Source organism: Chamaea fasciata, unplaced genomic scaffold, assembly GCF_029207755.1.
Source record: "Chamaea fasciata isolate MVZ Bird 193981 ecotype frontalis unplaced genomic scaffold, bChaFas1.0.hap1 SCAF_11, whole genome shotgun sequence".
In the NCBI taxonomy this organism is placed as follows: domain Eukaryota; kingdom Metazoa; phylum Chordata; class Aves; order Passeriformes; family Sylviidae; genus Chamaea; species Chamaea fasciata.
In genome coordinates, this window is record NW_027094096.1 from 15,217,167 (window position 1) to 15,230,497 (window position 13,331).

General features: G+C 44.4%; 1 protein-coding gene across 3 annotated transcripts in view; it reads left to right on the forward strand.

Moving 5' to 3' along the window:
- FGF12 (fibroblast growth factor 12) overlaps positions 1 to 13,331 on the forward strand; it is a 218,325-nt gene that overhangs the window by 133,476 nt on the left and 71,518 nt on the right. For all 3 annotated transcript variants that reach the window (XM_066193339.1, XM_066193338.1, XM_066193337.1), the window contains one exon: positions 8,298 to 8,408. In XM_066193339.1, coding sequence (XP_066049436.1) covers positions 8,298 to 8,408 — 111 coding nt within the window. The remainder of the gene's footprint in view (positions 1 to 8,297; positions 8,409 to 13,331) is intronic.

Genomic DNA, 13,331 nt, shown 5'->3' on the forward strand with positions numbered 1-13,331 from the left:
CCTGGAGGGACTCATCTTGGTTAGAGCAAAGCAGGCATCGTGGAGGGGTGCAGGCAGGCAGCTGTGCTCCATGCTGGAGAGCTAATTACTATTCCTCCTGGCAAGCACCAGCACAGGAAAGGAAATCACTTCTCTGGATGCTCTTTTTGCCTACAAGGTGCCATTCTGCTCTAGTGACTAAGTGACGGTGACAGGAGGCGATTGCTTTGATGGGTGCTGTCATCGGCTTGAGCCCATCATCCCTCTGAGTTAGGGAAATGTCATTTCTGGAAGCATGTCCTTCAAACAGAGAGGCCATCCCTGCCAGCAGAGCCTGTTATTACACGTAATGCATCCTGGAAACACCAGTTGTTTCTCTGTGGTTATTAGCCCTGGGTGGAGATTCACACTTGAGATGAGTAAATACACGAGTGTGCCATGCAGCCCTGTTGCCCCAGAGCCATTTTCTTCTCCAAATGAATGCTTTGTAATTGGAGGGTGACGCTATCCCTGTAATCATGTTAAACTGAAGCTGAGTATGGCCTTCGTTCTGCATCATTGGGAAAGGAGCTGGGATTGACTGTTTGGTGTCCCCAAAACCACAGACCTCGTGAGCAAATCTTGATGTCAGTAAGTCTGTTTCCATCTCTCCATCCTACTCACAGGCTGGGTGATGTGCCAGTGTGTTAAGACAAATGGCTGCATCTGAACTAAAGGGGTTCATGGCAGTTTTGCAAGGTGGGGTTGGGTGCCTGGCTTTGCTACAGAGCTCCCTAATACTTGGGCAGCTGTTGTTACCCACCGTGACTGGACCTGTGTGCAGGCATCATGAGGAGACATCCAGATAAACACAAATGCTCTCCTGTGACACTCACTTCCCTTGGCTCTGCAGTTCTTTTGCCCTCTCCCTGCTTGTTACTCAGGATGCTACAGGCAGCATCACACAGGCCATCCTGGCCACCTGCTTGTAGCCTTCCTCAAGGAATAAATGTCCTTCAGCCCCAAACAATTTTGCTGAGTTTAGTGACAGAAACTGGAAAATACTGTGACACTGGGAAATAAATGTCTTCCTTTTGCCTGTGCACTTCTGTGCATCCTGTGGGAGCTGAAAACACTCAGCACTTTGCAGCAGGATTTCCCACCTCCGCACCTGCATGACACAGTTGGAGTGTCCTCCAGGATCCCCGCGTGTGGCTCATGGTGCTCCGACCTGCTCCTTGCGTGACTCACTGCAGGTGCAGCCGCAGCCAGCCACGTGCAGCATCTGCTGAAGATTTACAGCCATGGTCACCGTGTGGCAGAGCTGGTCAGGGTGTTTGGCCATAGAAAACACACTCTGGGTCTTCAAGGGCAGCAGTTCCTTTCACAGCTGCAAGTGGTGTTATTCCTGAGCTTCCCAGTTTGGGTGGATTCAGTGAATTGTTGTAGTGAGTTGTGCTATTAAACTTATGTCAATAGTGATGCATTTAATTTGAGACAGCCAAATTACTTCATCTTAACTCCAAACACCCTAGAGAATTTGGCAGCTTCTAGCTGGGAAAATAACCCCAACATTTATCTCCCTCAGCTTTTCATCCCTGAGTTCTGTGCTGATGCCTGTCACCATAGTAATCTGCATGGAGCTTGCTGACTTTCGTGCCGATTTATTACAAGCCTTCATTAATACTGTACTTCTGGAGGAGGGATTTTTGTGCCCTTCTCTGTCTACAAAATGTGTGTTTGCAAAATTTGGCTTATCGAGTATTCTGGAACCCATCCTTTTTAGGGGACGGGAACTGCAGTTTCTGCAGTGGCACTTAAAATGCGGAGTTAATCTAAGTAAATTAGGAGCAGTTTATGCTCTGACTTGCGTGCTGGGCTTGGTGTGCTAGGGATTTGAGTGCTGGTTAGGTGAGTCATAAATCAACCTCCCATTATGACAGCTGCAGCCTCAATGGGGAAAAATAAGAATAATGGAATGTGTAAATTCCTGGCTAAAATGTTTAATTGCAATAAACAAATGTTTGAAGAACATTTAGGTGAAATATGCTCCTGAGATGTATTACAATTCTTGTGTTTGCAGTCACATCCTCAGCAAAACTGTTGCACAGACACAGAAGGGAGTCAGCAGCATGCTGAGGTGGTTCAGAGGAGAGCTGGAGATGTTTTCTCCCTTGCCAGGCCGATGTCCTGAGGAGATGCCAGAGGGACTGTTCTGGGAGCCTGCTGCTGGCATCTCTCACAGCCTTGCTGTGCTAAGACCAGACAGAGGCACTGAGCTGCAGTGAAAGAGAGCAAACAAATGGGCAAATCTCCTGTGGAAATTCTGCAGTAGGTGCCTTCCTTGTGCCTTATTGCAGGTTTCTGGGTAGAAAATCACTGCTTCCCATCTGAGCTTTCAGAGTCCTCTGTTGTTTGACAGCTCGTTGTGCAGAGAGCAGTAACCCCACAAGCTTCAGAGTTTATGCTGTAACCCACACTGAGTACCACTCGCATCCAGCACAGTAACTTCTGAAGTAGATTTAGAAGCAGTTCTGCACCAGTAACCTCAAGTGGAGGCTTGCCTGCCAACCGAGAGCATTGCTATACATTGTAAGAATCCATGGAGCCAGTGGCTCAAATTCCTCAAAGGTCACTAAGCCCTTCATCTCTTTTAAGAGTTCATTGAAAAGTGGCCCCTCCAAATTCTGTGCCATTGTATTGGAGAATTCACATTAAGGCGACTTCTATGACTATGCTTGTGTTGAGTCCTTTTATAACTCCCAGCCCAAGGCAAAGTGGGGCTGGCTTACTGCAGCCTCAGGTCATTGTGTTGCTGTAATAAGGGGCATTCTGAGAGTTGCAAGAAATGAGACCATATCAGACTGCCTTCCACAGTGAAGTTGCAGCTGAAAGTCGGCATTGTGCCCTGTTCTTTACTGCTCCAGAGCCCGGGGTTTGGAGCAAATTGGGCTACCCTACAGTGATGATAAGAGAGTAGGGTTCCTTCCCCAGGGGTTTAGTGCTGCTGCTTTGCTGATGGAAATAAGCAGGAGTTGGTGCCCTCAGTGGGGCTTTGCTAAATGCTGCATTGATGCATGACCTCATAGCTCCTCTCTGCATTAAGGGGAGTTATTATACTTCTGTGTTCTCCATTTTCTATTTAAGGGGTGAGTTCCTTATTCACCTTAAATGAAAAGGTCAATAAAGAGTGATATTTCTGTCAGTACTCTTGCACTTTTCCCCACAGCACACAGCAGATATCTTCAGCAATGCCTGCAGCTTGAGGGTGAGGGCCATGACTCTGCAGAGTAACTGATTTAGCCCTGATCCTCTGGTCTTCAGTGAGCGTGCCCCTGGAGATCAAACAAAGTGCATGTGAGCACCCTGCAACTATCATGTCCTTGGAAAGCCCCAGGAGGATGAAGATCACTGTGTAGCTGCATAATAAGGCAGGAAGCACAGCAGCTCATGGTGAACTGAGATGACTTTAAGGCTCAGCAGCAGGACAGCAGAAGTGAATAATGGCAGCATCACATTACCATTTAAGTAGAGACAGGAAGATTAGCAGTCAGATCATGATTTAGTTAGCCTTAGCTGTGCCAGAGGGCTCAGAAAGTTAAAAGCAGGGCAGGCAGAAGTGGTGAGTTTGGCCTGTGGAAAGGGTGACCAAGCAAGATGCCCTTCAGGGGATGTTCAGTTCGTTGTCAGTGGATGACTGCTCTAAGAAGGGTCATTAGGTGACAACTGTGTCTTCACCGAAGGGAAAGTGCCTAGTCTGACAGATGCTGCACACTAGCAGAGTTGCAGCTTAGCTCTTGCTCTGTGTTATTGTTCTGTTCTGCATTCTGATGTCCCCATTGTGGTTCTTCCTGAATGTGATCTTCCTTTGCGTTCCCTTCCCTTCTGGAATTGCCACATTTGAAGGACTGAGCTTACTGCATCTGCATAAAGAGAGTCCACTGAGTTTTCTCCAGTACTCCCCAGACTTCAACAGCTGTATATGAGCAGCTAGAACAGGATCTTTAAAGTAAGCATCCTGAAGTATAGCAGTATTGCTTATAAAGTAGGGATAAAAATATCCCTTTGCATATTGCATGGGAAACCTGGTAGCATGGGGTCTGCACTGGGAGTAGAAGCTGCGTGGAAATCTCTTCTGTTCAGTCAGTAGTTTGGGATTAAGGCAGCAAGAATATCTTTCTTAAATCCATTCTGAAGTGCTTGACTTTGTGTTTAGGGAGACACTAAGTTGGTGCCTAAGTCTTGTCCATGTTAGCTCAGTTCCATTTCTGCAGGGGAAGCTGCTTCTACAGCAGAATAGAAGCACACACAGAGGAGCCTGAGTGGGAGGAATAGGTTTATCCCAAGTGTGTTTTGCAGCATTGCGCCTTTAAAAGCAAGAGGATTTGAGTCCCATTTGCTTTACAAGCCCGAGGTTAGAGAGTAGGTTTGATTTGTGACAAATTCTAAGAATTATAGAAAGCAAATACTTATAGCAGAGTTTTTGCTTATCTGTGCTGCAATTTTTTTCCTTTGCTTTATGGTTTGCTTCTTTCTCTTATTGAATATAGCCTGGAGCAGTATCATTGAGGGAAGTATAGACAAAAGTATTGCTGTTGTGGGGTTTTATTGTATTTTTCCCCTCTGGTACTCCAATAAGCACTGTCAATAATATCTGTCGGGAAGGGTGGTTCTCTTTTTATTGCAAACCTGGAAAGTTCTCAGTCTATTTCATTGTCTCTCTGTTCTGACTTACCTGGGTGTCTCAGCATCCTTAATTGACAAGGAGACTTACTGGTTTTGAGGGGGTTTTTTTCCTATAAATTGAGGTTTTCAGCACAAATGCTGCAGCATAAGGGTTAGCAGTGCTGGAAGACTGATAAAATTGCTCTGTAAATGGAAAGAAGTGATGTTAAAAATATATGATATGACAAAAGCAGGTCTCTTAAAAGTCATGTGCTGCATTTTACCTCTGGGCTAGTAGGAAAATTCCTGTCCTGTGATTATCTAATTTTCTCTTCAGGTAATAGTGGGAAGAGAGGAAGATGGGTAAATCCTTGCTCCTTGTTAAAAGTTGCCTTCACATAAAATTTTGTTTGTAGGCCTCCAGCCACACTGCTTACTGTATGAATGGCAAATCCCAGTACCTTACTTTATGCCTAGATGTAAGAAAAGAGGTTCCCTGGTGGGAAGCAGCTACTCCAGCAGCTGTTGTCACCTGTGCACCTGTTTGTGTTTGAGCTGCTTCTTTTGCAGGCACTGGAGAGATACTGGTGGTTTTGGGACCCTCTGGACCTGGCCTGGCCAGCCTGTGGGAGTTTGGGGATGCAGAGAGAGATCAGGTCAGGTGGAGAGATGTCTGTACTGTGTGCGACAAATCACCCATTGCTCAGGCAACTCCCCAGCCCTCCTTGTGTTAGAGGAGAGAACTTGGTGCTGGCTGTGCACCTCCCTGCACTGCTTCTGTTTAGTTCAGGTAGCTAAAGGTACCCAAAGGTGCAGCTTCTCACCAGCACTTCTCTGCTATAGAAAGAGACCCAAGGAAATGAAGAAACCAGGAAAGGAGAGATCTGTGTGTTTCCAGAATGCTCGCTGATCCTTCAGTGTCTGGAAGAGGCATTTTTTTTTGCTACAGGGCATCCTAAATGAGTGTGGGCTCATTTAGGATCCCCTCACAGGGATGTTCCTGCAGAAGAGAATCTGTGCAGTGAGGAGAGACAGGAGCTCTGCTGCTTTCAGATTGTGTTAGGGCCAGGAGGAATGTGGGTTTGTGTATGGCTGAGAACTCTCTGCTTCACTGCCTTTGAATTTTACTTTTGGGTTTGGGTGTGAGCCTCAAAGTTCAGCAAAACTAGATCATGTAACACAAGATTTCCCCTCCAACTTTTCCCTAGGTAGGCAATGACTCAGAAAAGGCCGGCATTATGGAAAGGGCAGTTGTTAAAGCTGACCAGGTGTCTGTCAGGTCAGTAACAGAAAGGAACCCTGGGATTTACCCTGAATTTGCTAAGGTAATACAGTCTTCTGGTGCATGTGTTTGCATCTATAGAAAGGATGCAAGGAAGGATCAGGAGATCTTGGGTACTATTCTGATAAACTCTGAAAATGGCATAAGATATTAACAATAAGCAGATTTGGTCAGTGTTTTACTTGGTAGGCTATTTAGTAAAAGTGGGAGAGATTTTTCTGTTCCAAAATGATTTGCATGGTTGAAATACAGTTTGCATCCCTAAGAATGAGGAAAATATGCTATTCTAATTCTGTCCTGTAGCTAAGTCATCTTCTGAAGAAAAGAGATAAAGTCAGGGTTGTTTTCTCTCCCCACTCCTCTTCAGAGAGCATTAAGAGAAGACCTCTCCACTTCTCCAGCACACAGAGAGCCTCAGACTGCCGGAGCACCTCCTAAATCTCTCCTTCTGGGAGCTCTTCCATTCCATGCAAAGTACTTAAACATTAAAATTTAACCAGCTAGTAAAATTGAGGCTAAGATGCATTCAGGGACTCAAATGTAGGTGTCTCATATCAAAGAGTGCCTATTAGTTCCTTTACTATTGTGGTATTAGATAAAAGGGAGGAAGGGGACAGACTTGAGGAGGGTGGTGCAGGCATCTGTGCCTGAGAATGCAGCTTTTAATTTCCTCTAGCTTTGATGTACTTTTCTAAGAAAAAGCAAGTTAAATCAAGCTTCTTCAGTCAACAAAGTAGATAATTCATTTAAGTAAGAAGAATGAGCTAAATGATGTTATTTTGACATATGTTGGCTTGGCCAGTGCTAGCTCTTAGTAGATGACTAGTACAATTGTACTTATTTACTGTCCCAGCATTGAGTCTTGCTGGGAGGAAGCCTGACTGCAGCCTACAGCACTCACTGCACTGAAATCACTTCTTTTTTAAGGTAGCATAGAAGCCATCTGATCTGATTTATTCAGTGGCTTTTATAGCTGTGAAAAAGTACCTGACTCTCCCCCTGGCTAGTGTAGGGACTGCTGAAACTGAAATCCTTTGTACCTGCAGCCTGTCTGGATCTGAGATTGCTGCTGCTGCTGCTGTCAGTGCAGGAGAGCAGGGTGAGGGTTCCCCAAAGGGGAGTCGTGCAGCGATGCAGCAAGAGCAGTCCTCCGGATGGGAACACTAACACACAACGTGACCACGGTTATGTAACGACCATGGCTTATTAAACAGCCTCACTAGAGGCATGAAAGGCAGGAGCCTGACGAGATTTTAGTATGCTACACTGGATTCTTTCCTGTCCATTGAGCCAGCAATAATTGGGTCTTATTTATTTACTTTTGGTGGGTGGTCACATAAAACCACAACCTCCTGTCACACAAGGAGGATCTCCTCCATCCAGCTAGTGTGTCTGCTCATATGCAGTCAGCTTGCTTATGTTCCAGCAGCAATGTCTGTGACAAATTTTAAGACTTGCACGATAACAATCGAATTTGGTTTTGACCATTTAGTTTGTGTTTGATTGGTAGGGTGACGAGGAGACAGGCGGTAAAGCTGCACACCTTTGTCATGTGAAGTTCAAATTGGTTCCTCTTTTTTCCATGTTCTCCTTTTACGCTTCAGCAGGAAGATAGAAAATGTTGAAGAGCCAATAGGGAAGAACCAGCCAGGGCATGGCTAGCTCATGATACACAGGGGCTGGGAAAGATCTGTGTTGGAAACAAAGATTTTAATCTGCCAGAATGTGTGGCATGTGTTTTAGGAGGGCGGGAACATGCAGGATTTTAAAAGACAGGTGGTCTAAGGTGCCCATAAATGTTTCAGAGGTCAGTTTTGGAAATGTCTTGTGTCTGTTCCTTTCCGAATTTTTCTCCCCAAATCCCACAGAGTTGGACTCATGTGCAGCCCTGTTTCAGCACTCAGTTGCTCTGGGTTTGCACCACTGTAATACCAGTGATTAAAGTAGCTTTTCATTGGCATAAAACTGGCGCTGCATGATAGTGACTCAACCATACAAAGAGCAAGGTGGTTGGCTTCACAAACAGGTTAAGAAACAATGGGCACATTCTTTGCAACAGTGCTAGCAAATACTCTTCTGAACAAGTGGCATATTCTAAATACATCAACTGTCTAAATACTTCCATTTGGTAGGCAACTTTTAGAGAATTGATGTTCCATAATCTGTTTCTACTGCACCAAGTATGCGTTTCATTCTACCTGCTCATCTGATCTCAGTTGTATTTGCCTGTATTTCTGTGTGTTATATATGAATATTTTACAACCATGCTTGAAAGGAATCACTGAAAGCAGTCTTACCTGCCAAGCACTTCTTCAGGGCTTAATGGGGGACAAGCAAATTTGGTCTTGTGCTACTCGATATATCTGGTAATAATTTTTTTTTTTTTTTGCAGAACCCCAGCTGAAAGGAATTGTGACAAGGTTATTCAGCCAGCAGGAATACTTCCTGCAGATGCACCCAGATGGTACAATTGATGGGACCAAGGACGAAAACAGTGACTACAGTAAGAAAAATTAGCCTGTTTTGCAACCCAATTACAATCAAATGCATCACCTAGTGGGTCTCACTCGTGCAGCTTCATTTTGGAAAAGACCAAATTAGGAGGAAGACAGCTGTTTTCTGCACATTTTTTTCCTATCTCTCTGTCCCCTTTAAATCTTGCCAGTATAATTTCATATGTTTCCTCTCCGATCTTCTTCCCTCCTGCCCCGATTCTGTAACTGCCATCTGGGTGGGGTGGAGAATAAAACCCATGATTTGAATTGCTGCCAGAAGAGAAAGGAGATTATATTTATACACATGCCACGTGGGTAAAGGATACGGGGAATTCTCTCTGCAAGGAGAAGAGGAGAAAATCGTTTTCACTATTTTAGCCTCAAAAATTCAGCAGGCATCAGGAATTTCTAGGCTGGAGAAAAGCAGCTGTTCACTGAAGTCTCGTGCTTTGAGGCTGGTATAAAGGCTGAGGGTATCAAATGACCTTGTCAAAGGAGGTCATCTTCCAAAACCATGTTCAAAGGAGTTGGGTTTGTGCTGGACAACAAAGGGCAACAGAGCCACACAGTTTAAAAACCATGGCCATGTGCAAGAGCCATACTGGTTTAAATGCATTCAAAGCAGTAGTCAATCTTCCTTTTGAAGAGGAAGTGGTTCTGTCAATGCCAAAGCTCTTCAAAAGGTTAGAAAAGGTGTAGAGTATTTTCTGCAGCATCTCTGCATTTCAGAGGCATCAGAGTGCCATCCCTGAGTGGGCAGTTAAGCTCAGATCCTTGCTGCGACAAATTGCATCAGCAGAGTAGGACTCAAATCTTGCTTTTTCTTATCTATGTTGGTTTGGAGCTCCCTGTACCACTGCTAAAGGTGTATTTAACCTGACCAGCTTGGAATTTGGCTTCCCAGTCATTATTAGAGATGAACAAAAGTTATCTGTGTGGTAGGGTTGATGGAAGCAAACTTCATGTACTTTGTGAAAGGAGGAGTCTGCTCGATTTGCAGACAAATTTTGGTGTAATTCAAAGAAGCTCCTAGCTGGATTGCAGGTGGCATTCCTCCAGGAAGGCAGGACTCGGGCTGCAGGTGAGGGGTGACTGTAGGGGTGCAACACATGTAGCAGGGCATTGACATTGTCCTGTGAAGGTGCACTTGGACAGGGGTGCAAGGTGACTGCAGCCCCACATCCCTGATGTTTACCCCGTCCCCAGGAAGATGCAGAGTGCTGTAGAAGGAGCATGGTATGTTCTGGGGCTGCCCTGCTGCAGGCAGCTCAGGGCTGGGGGTCCATACAGGAGAGAGGAGCTGTGGGAAGATGGTGACTGAAATTGCAGGTGGTTGGCAAAGCTCTTGTGGAATGACCCAAGAGTCTGCATCCACCAGAAACGTGGCTGTATCAAACACAAATGTCAGGTTTTAGTCCTTTTTAATGCACTGATATTAAACAAACTAAATACTGCAAATTGCAGTGAGACAATTTCTGATTTATGTGTGGAGCAGGGGAATCTATGGACGTAGACATACACCCACTTCTACACTCAGAGACTCAGGGGGTCTCCTTCAAGAAGAGTCTGGCCTTGAGATACTCTCAGACAAACACCAGCACATGGGGTGAGTTCAGTGGGCTGTATTAGCTACTTTTTCTTAAAGGAAGAAGACCTGGGGAGTTCTTAAGTTGCAGAAAATCCCATTGGAGGCCTATTTGTCAAAAACATGGGAAGATACACGAGAGATGACAGGGATTCATTGCCCTCATCTATCACGGAGGACTGAACAACAAAGTAATGGGCTTAAATGGGAGCAGGGATGAATTTAGGTAAACAGCAGAGAAATGTTAGAGCAGTTCTGCAATATTTCAGACTGACGGGAGATGAGAGAAGCTGCTGCACTCTCAGTGGTTGCAGGGGAACCTCCTGCGTTCCCACGGCTGAGATTGGGCCCCAATTGCCCAAAGGCCTGTGACTTATATATCCCCCCAGAAATGTCAGAGATGAGTTTGGCCAGGTGCTGAGTACTTGAGAGCTGCTTCCACCCAGTCTTCTTAACTGGAAATAGATGGGCTGAAGTACACTTTTAGAGTGTAAATTTATCTGGTGAGATGGCAGCCCTGCCTCAGCAGCTTGGTGGGACAGGAGGCATCTCACTGAAGTGTGCCAAGCCACTGGCTCGAAGTCAGGGACTATGCTGGAAAGTTTAGGCAAGTTTTTGAGAGAAGATCGAAGCCAAATAATTCCCCATCTTCTGATCTCAGGGGATCTCAAAAGAGGGAAAGAATCCAATCTGATAATACTTGGCTCCTGAAAATTAAATTAGGACTGTGATTTATTTAATTTTATATAACTTTTTACCACATGGTCTTGTCCATAAATCTTCAGTTTGAATGAACATTTTAGAATATGTGAAGTTTCCAGTACAGCTTCAAAACGAAATCACATTTTTCACTCTGGAAGTACCAAAATAAAGACAACTGTCTTATTTTCTTTTTTTCTTCCTCAATTTTTGACCAGAAGAAAATCAAGTTACTTGTCCAAGTAAACAGCTTACAGATTTTCTTCACTGCTGTTTTCTGTTTTGAAGTACTTCTCCAGAAGATTCCTGACCAGGCAGTCAGAAGTGTGTGCAAGAGCTAAACTCATCAAAGACTAGATAAATAATATTTTCCCATCCCTGAAGAGGGGTTAACTTGCATTCACAGCAGGAAGGACATTCTTGAGGGCCAGAGGAGGATCCTTCCCACCCTTGATGACCATCTGTTGTCCATGCAGAAGTCATCTTGGCACAGCTAAACAGCTGGTGAACACTGTGTTCCATACATTGCTTTGTGTTTTGTATCCCCATACTGATTATTCAAATTAACATTGTGAAAGGATGCATAATTTTCATGGAATACATTAGGTTGGTTTACTCTGGCAAAATAAACGTTTAAAATGAGACACGCCATGTCCCTCAGATATATCTGATGCAATTAAAAGTTCTAATAAAAACCCAGTTATTTATACAAGAGGAACTGCTAATATTTAAGCAGTTTTTATATTAATTATCTATTGCCCATTTTGTGTGTGTTCTTGAAGCTGATGGCATTTATTTTCCACCTCTTCTCACTTAAAGAAAAAAAAAAACCAGAAGCCAAGTTCTAATGGCATTTGAATGGGCGTCCAGCCAGCTTCCCAGGAGCCAGCACTTGGGACATCTGTTCCTTCTGCCATGCCGTTAGAGACATGCCATCTCAGTGTAAGCAAGGGGGCACATTCTCTGGCTGCTGGCACTAGGATATATGAAGAGTTTTCTTCCCACTGGAGTGATTTTCATGAGGCCGCTCTTTGTGGTCCTCCTGTGATGTATGAACCCCAGCTTGGGGCAGTGTATTTTCCTTCCAGCTCCAGTGATCTCAAATGGCCTTTCAGGGCTCGCTGCTGCTGTCAGTGCTTGCATTGTTATTGCTCTCCCCTGGGCTGAGCAGGGTAATGCCCTTTCATAAGAGTAAGTGGACTTCCTTGTCTGCCCACATCATCCTGCTGAACATCTGGAAAGCTTTGGCAAATAGACGGTACAGAAATGATAGGTGAACTGGACAGACCAGGTGGAAACAGCCCAGCATATCTAGGGTATTGTTTGGGGCTTTCCAGCCAGATATTGTTTGGGGCTTTCTGGCCAGAAACACCAAAAGATTACAGAGGCTTGCATTCCAGCATTCCACTTGGGTTATGTTCAGTTGTACAGAGCCTTGTCGAGTTCTTTCAAACATTTCTAGGAATGAGCTATTGCATAACCTCTCATAACCTCTTGGGTTCCAGTGCTGCACTATTCTCCTTGTAGAGAATTTTCTTCATATCCAGTCCTCATTTCTGTTTGAATCTTTGGTCTAGTGCCTCTTGTCCTTCCATTGTGTTTCTCTGAGAAGAATCTGTTTGTGGCTTTCCCTTCTTTGAGTCAAGCAAATGCAGTTCCCTCTGTTTCTTCTTACATTATGTGTTGCACCAGAGCCTCTTGATCATCTCAGCAGCCTTCCAGACTCCCCTCAGGATCTTAATCCTCACCACGTCATGCACTGAGGCTGCTCTGGCCCATTGCATCCTCCATTAGTTCTTTGTTATTCACGTGCAGCACAAATGTCTCGCTCAAGAACAAATCACCTATTATAAATGACTTTAGCTTGTCTGACTTGCTGCTGTTTAAAGCTGAGCATATGGATCACACCTTGTGTTTGGCAGGTCTTGCCTCACTCTTCCATTTCTGTAGGTAACTTAGACCCATAGGGAAACATGCATTCAGAATTTAGCTGCTGGATTACCATAACAGTGACAGTATTCTCATGTGTTTAGGACTGGAATGTGCTAGAAGTAGTAGGGTCAGGTGTAAATACTGCTGGTTGAAGATGGTAGGATATAATGAAGGAAAAGGGGCACAAATACTCAACGTCTTCAAGTATTTTCTCTTTTGCTCATGAAGTAAAAGAGCTTGTCCCTTCCATGAAGCTGCACATGGCATAGATTGTGCCATTTCCAGTAGTGAAACAGTTTTAAAAGAATTTTTAAAATTTTCTCTTTTTCACATCAGCACACCCAGTGTCCAGTTCTATTCTACCGCAGCTAGTCCTCCTTCCCATTTTCAGATCTGCTGTTTCAAATGAATCAGATTTTTTTTCCTGAGGAAAAATGAGACATCTTGCTTTTGAGGTTGATTGAGGGGTTCCCTCCCATTTTTACATTCTTACTATAAAGCTTACAAGCTTTTATATCTGTTCTAAATATGAAATATTTTTTTGGAAGCACAATAGCAAAGGGCATCAATTTGTACAAAGGTATTTCTCGATTTGAGTGCAGATGTAGCTCTGGGAATTTACAAAACTGATTGACCCAAACTGCTGCTGTTTCTAATAAAGGAAGATATTTGCTTCCTAAAACTTCTTTTGGCTGCCAGTTTCCTCTGTCAGCTT